The sequence below is a fragment of the Notamacropus eugenii genome, chromosome 2 (assembly GCF_028372415.1).
Source record: "Notamacropus eugenii isolate mMacEug1 chromosome 2, mMacEug1.pri_v2, whole genome shotgun sequence".
In the NCBI taxonomy this organism is placed as follows: Eukaryota; Metazoa; Chordata; class Mammalia; order Diprotodontia; family Macropodidae; genus Notamacropus; species Notamacropus eugenii.
The window spans coordinates 402,936,804-402,950,158 of NC_092873.1; the positions used below are offsets into that span (position 1 = coordinate 402,936,804).

Consider the following 13,355-nt stretch of genomic DNA (forward strand, 5'->3'; position numbering starts at 1 on the left):
TATCTGACATAATATTTCTTACATAAGTTTATATTTTTTTTGGGGGGGGTGATAGGTGTATGGAGAAATAAAAGCCATGAATCCATTGCATAAAGCAGAGCTGTCAAATATGGGCAGTAGGCTTCATCTGAACACTCCCAATGCTGCCTGAATCAGACTAAAATGTAGTTAGGAAACAGTTAACAAAATAAGTAATTCAACAGAACATACATTATAATAGCATGTGGTTTTGAAAGTCAATATGCATCCCAGTGGAATCCTTATATATGGATTAGTGGCCTCATTTCTGTTTGAGTTTGCCACTGTTGGTGTAAGGCACATGGACACATACTTGACTTATATTTGGAGGGATTAGTGGTGTTCCCAAATTTTGGTAGGAGATATGATGCTTTCTGTAAAAAAACAAAAAGTGAGACTCATTTAGTACCTGAGATAAAGCTGAAAAAGTGCTTTGCTAGCAATGCATGAATCACCATGTATCTTATCGGGCCACCTGCTGCTTTCTAGCTTTGCAGGGAAGCTAGGATTTCGTAACCTCCTGTGATGGAACTATTCCGTTTGTTGTTCACTGTATTCATGCTGTGTAAGCCTTCTATGTCTTGTTTGAATCACCTTACCATTTTCAATGTGTTGTCCTTCTTGTTTCTATATAGACAACCAGAAATCTTCCACATCCTTGTTTGTTTGTATGGTTTCTCTTGCCACTATTTCTTAACTTCTCAAACTCCATAATCAAGATTTTGTGGATTTAAGAGTTTATTTTTTTCTCTCTGATATTGTTTATTCCTTATATCACTTTAACCTTTAGGCTTTTGCTTTCAGTTGCTGATTGATCAAGTCTAGGATTTCTGATACGTTTTTATTTTCCAGATTCCTTTCTACATTTTAAAGTGTCTTTAACTGGCCAATATCTTTCTTCTGCATTTCTCATTCTCATTCTCAGCTGGATGTTGATGAAATATTTCTCTTGTATTTATCAGGTAGATATTGATGGAATCTTCCAATACTTTCCTGCAGATCTCTAATAGATACTTAACTTATTGTTCCATGGTGTGTTTTTTATCTATCCTTTGGGGAGTATTCCTTAATAACTTTACTTTTGCACTTTCAAATATTGTGGAAGAATGCCTTGAATCATGATGGCAATAGTAGATAGAAGACTGTAAAAATTACTCTGCTTTAGTATTAGTGATCTGCTGAGTTAGGTTCATGCTGTCAAACTAGAAATGAGCTCCTTCTGAATTCCAGTACAAGAATACTCATCTCTTTCTCAAAATAATTCAAGATGTAATTTTGTCATCTATTTCTAATCATGTATAATTTCTAGTGTTAGCTTAATCCAAGATTTTCAATGACCTTGGGATCGTCAATTTTTCCCTTAAAACATTTCAAATCTCTTATTTTAGCAAATATAGGATTATGGATGAAGCTTTTTTAAAATGATTATTCAGAAGTGGTAGGTAATGTATTGTTCTGTGACTTGGAGGAAGTAAAGGCAATTTTGATATGATATATTAATGAAAGCATTCATGTCTTCAGTTCAAATTGTGTGTGCTTGGGATTTTTCTATTTTAGGGTCAGTATCATATGCACTGAAGCATTTCCAGAAAGTGGGGCACTGGTATTTCTGATTTGTTCCAATGTATTTAGGCTTCTTGTGGAAGCAGAACTTGAATGAGTGGTGATTACTTTCCATTTTTTCTGTCAAACAGATAATTTTGGTGAATTCCAGTAGGGCTAGTCCATATATGTTTCTCCTCATATTTCTTAGATTTATAGAGTCAGTTATATCACATTAGGTGGAGTACTAACCCAGTCAGTAATATCATGACAGCCCAGTTAATCTGAATTTAAGGGTTCCTAAGAAGTCTTCATAACAATGGCAACTGTCCAAGGGCACCTAGAGTCCCAGGTATGCATCCCCCTTATTGGCACTCTGTCACTGCCACTGCCCTCATCTTCATAATATGGACAGAAGGCTGGGTTTTTAGAAGAGTATTATTATTACTATTACTTTCCAAAAGTGACTTTTTTTTAGGAGTGAAAACATTTTCAAAATCATATAGACAAGGACAGATATATTAGTTGAATTCTATGTTCAAGGGAATAAGTGATAGGATGTGTTGCCTTCCTGGTTATGCGATCCTGGGCAAGTCATGTAACCCACGGCTTAATTTCCTCATCTGTAAAATGAGGATAACAATCCCTACCCTATGTACCTTACAGGGTTTTTATAAGTATTACTTTGCAAACTGGAAAACACTGTACAAATGCAATATACTTTTAAAAAATAACTACTTAATACTCATTTCTCTCCTCTCATTCCTCAATTATGTTTTCCAAGCTGCATATCACTTTGTGATTCCATCAAAATAAAAGGAGAAATCAAAACCATTTTAAGATTCAACAGTTTTATTTTTGCTCCTCATTTCAATTCATTGGCCTCATCTTGAACCCAAGGGGTAGATCTGGAACATTTCAATCAGTTCATATTCACCCATATTCCTGGTACACTAATTTCATCAGTAATATTCATCTGTGGGCAGATATTCCTCAGGGATCAGTGCGGATGCTGAGCTATATTTTCTTCTTCTACCTGTTCCAATGCAAGGTTGATATGTGCTTGGATATGAGAAACTAGGGTATGTGTGACATGGGCATAGGAAGAAGAGACAAAAGCAATCTACCCTCTCCACTCTCACTGGGACCAACAGACAGTAAAATTTTAAAAAGGAGTTTTTATGGAAAGAACTAGAAGGAGGGAGAACTTTACCAGAGGACCCCTCAAATGGGGCTGTGACTTTGTTTAAGAATTGGTGAAGGGGTTGTGAGTGGAAAAACTTTAAGAAGCCCTGAACTAGACTACAAGGGATTTACATGTAATTTTAGCACCAAATAGATGCTGCTTCTTCAGGAATTTATACTTTCTTTTCCTCCTTTTTTAGAATGTTGTAAATTGTGTGTTTGAAAGTGGTGAATCTGTCTCAGCAAACTGGGACTTATGGTTGCTTTTTAAAGGCATTTCTATTTTGGATACTTCTTTAAAAGAAAAAAAGAAAAACCTTTCTTTGTAATATTATGACTTTCATGATTGAAAAATGGGAGCCAGTCTTCTACTGGGGGTGTCTCATGTACTGGGACTGGGATTTAAAAGCCAAGACAAGTGAGAAACCACTTAAACCTTGAAATGTCAGACTCTCTTGACATGAAGAGTCCAAGTATGCACGGGTAAATATTATGTTGTGTTTTTTTATTAACCGGTTTTGTTTTTACATCACCTTTAATTCTAAACATATATTCCTTTCCCCTACCAAATAAGATATTCCCTTTCAAGAAAAGAATAAAAATATAAAAAAAGATTAAAAAAAGCAGTTCAGAAAAAAACTCCAAAGCATCATTTTAGACTGGCAGGCCATGCAATATTACACCGTCTTCCATACTCTTGCAAAAAAAAGGGAGGGTGATACATTTTCCTATCTCTTCTCCAGGGTAAAGACTGGTCATTTTAAGTATCCAATGCTGTATTTAAATTTTTATTTATCTTGTTTTATTTAATATGTGTTTATTTCCTGGTTCTACTTCCTTCACTTTGTATCAATTCATATAAGCCTTCCTATGCTGCTCTGTATTCCTCATAGTCATTGATTCCTATGGTACAGTAATATTCTAATATATTCATATACCATGTTTATCCATTTCCCAACCAATAGGCATTTACTTTGTTTTCAGGTTTGGGGTTTTTGTTTTTATTTATTTTTTGGCTACAACAAAGAATGCTGCTATAAATGTTTTGGTATATTTCTTTCAAGGACTAGAATCTTTGGGTCAAAGGCCATTTTAGTCACTTTCAAAGTGTTATTTCCAACTTTTTTCTGAAAATGGCCAGACCAATTTCTAGATCTTCCACCTTTAGAGGATCTCTAGTAGTTGTTTTCAAAAAAAAACCTGAATGATCATTGGGGATGATAAAGAAGTGATTCCTGTTTGGTTATAGCCTAGATAATATGGTCTTGAGGTCCCTCATGACTTGGATTTTGTGTCTGTAAGAGATTTGCAAGACCTGTGTTCTAATCTTGCTCTTCTCCAATGAGCTGCGTGACCCAAAGCAAATCACCAACTGGGCCTTAGCTTTTTCACCTATAAAAACCAGCTCTAAAATTCTATATTTTTAATTGCATATATAACAAAATTTAGATTCACCTCTCTTCAATTTGTTCTTGTCTTATGAGAAAATCCCCCTGTATTCATTTTCATAGATTCTGATTATCAATGAACGTATTGACTTCTCTATCTCAAAAATATTATTTAAGAGAATCATGATTTTAGATATATTTCTTTGGAAAATTTTAAATTACAGCTTTTTTAAAATCAGGAGAATTTAACTTTTCTTCCCTGCTCTTTTTGCAGGCTTACACCCACATAATCCCATGGCTTGAATACTGCTGTTCCATTCTCCTTCTAACTCACACACTGGCTGGAGTTTTTTGTTTAGTTTTGTTAGCAATTCATTTTTCATCTCCTCCATAGTGCTCTCAGGACCCCAAGAGCCTTTACAAAATAAGACGCCCATGTGGAAGAATGGGATGGTGATTCTCCTTCTCAAATGGCCCCTGGTGGTTGTGACTTTAGAAGAAGGAGCTCCACAACCATAAAGAAGGTGTGGGGGGCTGGTTTTGACAGCCTGTTCTTTTCAACTCATAATCCATAGCACAGGTGAATTTAAGGTAACTCAGATAATTAAAAAAGCTTTTATAAATCCATGTAATAATGAGTATTCCAATGGCACTTTGAAGTTTGTAAAACATTTTACATATATTATCTCACTTAAGTCTCAACAAACACATAGTGAGTACTACAGGTATTATTAGTGAAGAAACTGGGGCTTAGAGAGATTGAGACTTGCCCATGGTCATACCTAGTAAGTGTTACTGGTGGGATTTGATGCTAGCACAGGACTCCTACTCTCATGCTACTATACCTCTACCTCTCTCTATTTATTACTTTTATCTCTTCCTACATTGAATGCTATGACTTCATCACAGAAATGTCTTGGAAGGTAATCGAGTTGTTACAGGGGCAACTCCTTAATATTCCCAGGTGTTCTACTTTAACACCAAGAATGCATGCAGGCTTCTAACTGTATGTTACTACCTTAAAGGCTTGGATTGTCCCCGGGGCAAGGGACACAAAAAGTGTTCTTAGGACCTTTTCACTGGACTTGCACCATCCAAATAACTTATGATAATAGTAGAGGGCAAAGTCCAAGTCTATTGCTTCTCCCATATTTTAGCTTATTCTCTTGTAGTTCCTCCAGCCTATGGACCGTGCATCTTCTTTTCACCAAGAACTCTGAATTCAGTAACTCTGCTATATCCCTTTCCTCACCCCTGAGGGAATAGATTCTAAAACGCTTTTTTTCTTCAAGAGGTTGATGTTACTATGGCATTCCTTTCCTTTCTCTCTCTAGTACGCTGGGTCCTGGAACTCTCAAACTTGGTATGTTAAAGAGGCGCTTCGCAGGGATACTCATGTCTTTCTAGAAGGCTAGTTTTCTGAAATTGTAGTGCAGGAATTCTTCTTATGTTCTATGAGTGAAAGCACAAGAAAATTTCATATGATTCTACTTCAAAGCTGCCACTAGCAATGGGGAAGGTGGGAGGGTGGAGGGAAGAAACTGTACACATGCATGTGTCTAGGCTCCTTAGTGGTCTCAATGAAGCTTTGTTGGTTTCTGGGGTAAAGAGGAAAAGGAAATAGCTGAGGTTAGCTCACTTTTTGAGGGCATTAATTCATTCACTACAGCCCAGGCCATTGAATTCATCAATGTAACCCCCTAGTACCATCCCCTCCCCAAAGGAAACTCACTATACTGTTACCTCATTGCATTGATCATGGAGCTATCTTGATCAATTCCAATTTGAGCCTCAACTGCCAAAAACAGAATAGTTATTAGAACTTAAGCAAACCAAATTTCCTCCCTAAAGAATATCAGAGAACCTGAGTTTGAATTGGAGAATCTGAGGTCTGTTGCTTATTTACTGTATGGCATCAGCCCAATTAAGCTCTCTGGGACTGTTTCTATATTTGAAAAGAGGGGATGGACTAAGTGGTAGCTAAAATATTTTCTAGATACCTTTCATATAGATAGATGAGAATTTGGCTACAAATGACAAACTATTATAAGACAAAAAGTCTGAACTCAGAAAAGAGAGGTTTCAGAACTGTGTTAAGAGCAGAGCATCTCATGGAACTATCCCCTTCTTGATGCTGAGAGGAGTAAGTTAAGCTGAACCTGGGAATACCTAGAAGCAGAGAAGTCACCAAACAGATCAATTGTGTGGCTGAGGTGTGTAATAAGGGTATTAATCAAGGGCAATGTGAATCATATTAGCTCAGCCATGGAAGCATCTGCTCAACACAATGACCATATTTATCAAAGAACTTTCAAGGATAGGTCCAACAAATGAAAGAGGAATGTGAAGTTTATAGTTGCAGAGTTGTGATTTACCCTAAGCTCATCATGGATTCTCCTCATTCATGACCTTCCTGTTAGGTTTCTGCGAGAGTTTTTACTTTGTGATACTGAATGATTTGGTGGGAAAGTATGATCTGGTTATATGAGTGGATTGTGATACAATTATTATTTCTGCGTTTTTAAAATATGTGAGTACTTACAATGTCGTTATTGCTTTGACTTCTTGCTAAGTAAATGGTTATGGTTAAGTTCTAAATGTGTTGACGTTGTGAGTGGTTTATTTTGAGTAAATGGAAGCTTGAGAGTTAAAAATAGTAACTAGGAGAGTGTATTCTGCATCCACAGGGTTTCCCTTAAGATTTTGAGAAAGTCTGGGTGAAGTCTTGTGGTGGTAGTCCTTTTCTTGGAATCTAGACCAAGGAGTATAAGGAAAGAATGGAGAGCAAATGTCCACATGTTCTGTGAGACAGGTGTGAGGTGCTACTTAGAAGCTGGAAAACACACTATATTTGTATGAAAAGACTCACCAACGTGTTAAAAACAAGTTAATGAATTATTTAACCATAGCAACCAATGAAATATACAAAAAGAAATGGCCCTCAGCCCTATATTTCTGTAGTGGTACTAGTGGCATGGTAGAAAATTAGTATCACTTTATATCTATAATATAATTATCATGATTATCATAATATAATAGATAACATCTATAATATTAATTTAAATGTAGAGACAGTGATAGGAGCTGGACCTATGATTTCACTGGTCTAGGAATCTCCTGAGTGAGGAAACTCCTTCTACCTTCAGTTTATTACCACCTCTGCAACTTAAATCATCTGAAAGCTTCCTGGAGGACTGAGTGACTTGCCCAGCATCCCAAAGTCAGCATGGGGCAGGGGCAGGGCTTAAGGTCTTCCTGGCTACATTGTGAACAATTACAACCATATACAAATGACCAAGTTGTAGTTTCAATGGAAGGAGTAATTCACCCTGATAAAATCATGGACCCCTGAAGTAAATATTGTGTGACACATTATATTTACATAACATTTTACTTATAATAATCTTAGGTTAATAAAAAGGAAAAGTTAATAATAAAAGGATGATTAATCTTTCTCTTATTCTATTGAAAAAGATTTGCCAATAAGAAGAATTAGAATTTGAACACTGGTCCAGTGTTCTCTCCATCAAACCAAACTGCCTCTTACACAAGCTCAATTCTCAAACTATTTATATTCTCTATCGACCAGAACAGAAACACATACAGATTCATGTACATGGTGGAAGGGCAAGAATGGGAACTGGGGGATAAGTGGTCTAATAACTGACTCTAAAGATTTACTTAATGTGACATTATGCGTTTCTTTTCCTCAAGATAACTTGGGAGACATCTGGAAATGTAATTCTTTTTCTTTATAGGGTCATAGATTGAGAGAAAGAAGGGAATACAGAGGCCATTTCGTTCAATTCCCTCACTTTTTCCAGTTGAAAAAATTGACAGGAAGGTTGAGTTGCTTGTCCGAAGTCACACAAGCAGTATGTGCCAAATGCAGGATTTTTGAACCCAGGGTATCTGACTCTAGAACATGCTGCCTCACTAAATCCACTAGAAGTTTTAAGTAACATGGATTTTAAAACTTTTGGCTAAAATATATTTATATTATATATGTATATTCATATAACATATATAAATATATAAAATAAAAATAATATTTAATAATAATTTAATAATAATTGCTGTCAGCTTAGTATGCCTATATAATAGAAGTTTCATATTTTCTAGATAAATCATATGTAGGGTATCTCAAAAATTTTAGTGAAGTTTTCAGCTATTAAAATTTAAAATTACGTTAAGATTTTTGGGATACCTTGTATAGTATGACAGAACTATCTAATTGATAAGACAATGATTTTTTAAATTTAGTGTGGCTTACCTCTAGTATATATTAACTTACTGAAACTATTCAATATTCAATAAAAGTTTTTTAAGACTTTGGAAAACTCATCACCCAAAACTGGAAAATAAGAAAACCACTAATTCATTTTGAAATTTATTAGAGGAATAAATTAAATTATTACAAAAATAAATTAAAATGAAATAAAAGAGTCATGGATCACCAATGAGTGCCTTTCTTCATTTGTATGAAATGCTAGATCTCATTTGGAAAAACTGAATTTGATTAATTTAAATTATGCACCAACCTGTTTTGCTGTGCTCCAAACTGTATATAGCTTCTGAGAAGCACATTTAGAGAAAGGTTTATTTCTTTTAAAATGATTCTGCTATTGAAGGGCTTAACATTTTCACATGAAATGAACAGTCACAATTATCACTAATACTTTGTTTAAAATACAAAAGAAAGATATGAGAAAAATTATTTGATTTCCCCAAGCCAAGGTGGAGGGTTTTATGATGAGCAGCTTTTGGACACTGTATATTCTTTGAATGATATCACGTGGAAAAGTTACCTGCCCTAGTGATCTCCAGTCCAAGCTGGCACTACCAATGTAAATGTGCTGTTTATCAACGATCCAGAAGGATGATTGGAGCCGACCTTTGTTGTAAGCGTTCATGTCAATGTATGTCACCTCTGCACCTAGGAGTTCAAAGAGATAATGTTAACAATCTCTATTTTAAAGTTCAGTACTTAGGATAAATCATCTAATTAATCAAAATAAGCTGCAGAATTCTCAAAGCTTTCTATCAAACACAAATAAACAATGAAAAGAAGACACTTTAGTACATTTTGGCCAAAGTATCTATTATATATAACATTATATATATATATGGGAAATAATGAATATTATAGAAGGGGAAGCCCCAGAATGGAAAGAGACCTGAGAGCTTATCAAGAACAATCCAGAGCCTTGACCATAACAATTATTCAATAAATATTTGGTAAATTAATTTGAATCACCTTATCTAAACTCCTTCCTTTTTGTATGATGTAACAGAGGTTAAGAGAGGAGACAGCAAGTTATCTTGGAAAGAACAATGGACGAATCCAGAGGCAGGTGGTGTAGCAGATAGCATTCTGGGCCTGGAGTCAAGAAGACCCACGTTCAAATATGGTTTCAGACACTGATTGACTTTATGACCCTGGGTAAAGAACTTCATCTCTGCTTGCCTCAGTTTCCTTATCTGTAAAATGGGGATAATACTGGCACCTATTTCCTAGAGTTTTTTTGAGGATTCAATGAGATGAAAATAATTGTAAAATGTAGGCTCTACATAAATGTTTAAAAACTAACCAAACTGGGTTCTAGACCCACCTATAGAAGTCATGTTCTTTCCATTATTGCACACTTTCCTTCTCTTATTGAGCACAGATTGGGCTTCTAAGTTCCTTTTTTTTCTGTACCAAGATTTCAAGACATATGTTTCCACAGTATATTTGATATCTTTTGCTACATTCCCACTTTTCTGGCGTACTAAAATGCATAACTCTGGCTTCTTAATTATTTCCACATCTAGTAATATAATGAAAACACTACGTGCCACTGGAAGGCATCCTCCATGCTAACAGAAACCAAATCACCATGTTTGTATCTATTATCCTTCAGTATAATTGCATTGAATTTGTCTTGTGTACCTTTGAGTCAGTTTATTAAGGATCTATCTTGTATAAGATACTTCATTAGGCACTGAGGACACAAAGCCCAAAACGAACTGTTCCTGTCCTCAAGAAACTTACAGTGGGTGGGTGAGGGGTGGATAACATGCGCATAGTTCAGCAAATATAAGGTAGGAAGTGAAAGGGCCCAGGAAAAGCTCAGGAAAAAGGTGAGAAGGGAGAAAGTATACAAATCTGGGGGCAATCAGGGAAAGCTTCAAAAAGTCATATAATGTGTCTGTATAGTGTAGATATTAACAATATGGAATAAAGGCACAATACTTGTATATTGAGGCAAAATAGGCTTTGTATTACAACTCATTATGCTAAGCTAACTCCCTAGGTGAAAGCTCCCTACAGCTTTGCAAATCGACTTCTGGTTCTAGCCATAGAAAAAACTCAAATTACCATAAAAAAAAAAAGAAAACCTAATTATTTATGAAAGGTGAGATCTAAAATTCATTTGAAAAGTCATTATGCACTGAGGTATATGAGGCTGAAGGAGAGGCTGAAAAAAATCAAATGACCAAAAAGATGTCAGAAGAAATAAGAGAAACTGAAGAAGGAAAACAGTGGAGGTAAATGCAGGGGTTCATGGAAGACTATAATTATTTTTTAATGAAATCTGAAGTTTATTGTATCTTGCTAAGATTGGCCCCTTCATCTATTGTGAAGTATATGAAAGGAAATTTCAGAGCAGAAATAAAAAGAAAAAATGTGCACCTATAACTACTAAACATGTTTCAAGAAAAGAAAATCTAAATGCTTGAGTGTTCACCTGGAAATCTCATTACTTGTAAAGGACACTTATTAATTTCACTGATCATTATTCACACTCAAGTAGTTGACCACCTTGCATCTATGTGATGACATCTCTGCCTTGCCATTTCTCTCAGCATAGGGCAAACTACATTATTTAATTTAAAATTACATTTAAAGATCATTTTTGGGATTTCTCTGTTGATTTTCTACATGAATAACCTTCACATTTCCTTGTGATATTTGCATGTGCAAGGAAACAAAATGAAATCCTTAGTCTTTGCATTTTAGTCTTTAATATAAAATATCACAGTAATTTTATTGTCTGCAATGTTAATTTTTTAAAGAATTTCAGTGTTGACATAAAATTCTAATTAGCAAGTTTTGTTAAACATAAAAATATGGGTTTTTTCTTTTAGAGAATGCCTTTAACAACAATACATGTAGATGATTCTTTCACAGAACCTCTTTGAAGGTTAGACATTTGTTTAATAAGCACACATTTATTTTAAAATTAATTTTTAAAAGATTTTTTAGAGATTTTGCTTCTCCATTTTCTTTTTTAAAATGCCTTCCTCAATTTAAATAGGGAAAAAAAGTATAGTGCAACATCTTGAACCTATCTTGAACATATCACATGGTCCTCTTGAGAGAGTCTTACTTCCTTGATAGATGACACATACTGCAGCTACTGTGGGCAAAGCAACCATCAAACAGTCAATATCCCTCAGAAAACTGGTAGATTACAGGTACTGAAACTTATTTTTTGATCTGATCTATCACTTAACAGATAAATGAATTTGATATACTTGGTGCTTGTGCTTGCTTTTTGGTTCTCCAAATTGTATTAATAGTTTAAAAACTATTATTATAATGGCCCTGTTATACTCCAAAGAATCCCAAGGGAGCATGAGGTTTAGCACAAAAATGTCAAGATGGGCAGAATGGATTAAGCTGTTACTTAAAGATGAACAAGAATAGTCACAGCTCTTGATAGTCAACACTTAATAGAATCCCACCAGTGGGATAATTTCAAAGTCTCAAGGTCAGAGGGAACTTGACCATCTGGTCCAATTAATACTTGAAAAATCTCCTTTGCTTTACATCTAGCAAATGGGCATCCAGTCATTTCTTGAAGACTTTCAAAGAAAGATCTAACATCCAAGAGGAGCCCACTATTTTGGGACACTTCAGTTTTTCCTTATATGAAGCTTAAACTGACCTATTTTCATCTTCTACCAATGTACCTCCTTATTCAAGCTAAATATTTTCAATTCCTTTAGCCAATGAATCAATGAACAAGCATTTAATAAACACCTACTATTTGCTGGACACTAGGAATGCCAAAAATGATGAATTTCCTTTTCTTGAGGAGTTTATATGCTATTTGGGGTAGAAGAAAATGTAGGTAGTCAACTAGCATTTATTAGGCACCTACTATTTGACAGGCATTGTTCTAAGAGTTATATAAATATAAGAATAAAAAACAACAAAGTCAATAAAAGCTAAGTTGGGGGAGAAGAACTAAAAGCTGGATATGTTAGGAAAAGCCTGATGTATGAGATGGTACTTGAATTGAGCTTTGGAGGAAGCTAGGGATTCTAAGACTGAGATGATAATGAGGGCCAGTCTGTGTCATGATGGCGGAAGAAGGAAGGTGGAGTACCTTCTTGAGGAATAGCAAGGTCAGTTTGACTGGACCATAGAGAAAGGGAATAATTAGGAATAAACCTAAAATATTAGGAATAAGAAAGGTAGGCTCGGACCAGGTTGTAAAGAACCTTTAAATGCCAATGGTGGGAAGCCACTGAACCTTCATGAGCAAGCTAACGTCAAATTTGGATCTATGTTTTAGGAATATCATTAGGACAGCTTAATGGAGGATGGATTAGAGAGAAAAAAGACTGGAAGGTGGGAGCACTGATTTCCCAGATACTCTTATAATAGTTCAGGGGAGATATGATGAGGGATTGTCCAACTTATTCTTTTAGTGCATTAGCTTGAGGTCTTTTGCCACCCCAGATGCTCATAAATTAACACAGTTCTTTTAATCTGTTCTGATCAGGGCAGCGCACACATCTCTCTAATCTTGAACATGGGCAGGTAGGTGGTGCAGTAGATAGAGCAGTGGGCCTGGAGTCAGGAAGAGCTGAGTTCAAATCCAGTCTCAAGGAGACTAATATTCCTGAGTTCTAATCTGGTTTCCGACACTTAATAGTTGTGTGGCTCTGGGCAAGTCACTTAAACCTGACTGCCTCAGTTTTCTCATGTGTAAAATGAACTAGAGAAGGAAATAGGAAACGATTCCAGTATCTGCCAAGAAAATCCCATATGATGGTCTCAGAACAACCTGGGAAGATTTATATGAACTGGTGCAAAGTGAAGTGAACAGAGCCAGGAAAACACTGTATATACTGTAACAGCAGTACTGTATGATGATCAACTGTGAATGATATCTATTCTGATCAATACAATAATCTAATACAATTCCAAAGATTTATGATGAAAAT

At 35.4% G+C, this 13,355-nt stretch overlaps 1 protein-coding gene across 3 annotated transcripts in view; it reads right to left on the minus strand.

Annotated features, from left to right (window-relative positions):
• PLD5 (phospholipase D family member 5) overlaps nt 1–13,355 on the minus strand; it is a 409,901-nt gene that overhangs the window by 90,010 nt on the left and 306,536 nt on the right. For all 3 annotated transcript variants that reach the window (XM_072647590.1, XM_072647591.1, XM_072647592.1), the window contains one exon: nt 8,942–9,069. In XM_072647590.1, the coding sequence (XP_072503691.1) occupies nt 8,942–9,069 (128 nt within the window). The remainder of the gene's footprint in view (nt 1–8,941; nt 9,070–13,355) is intronic.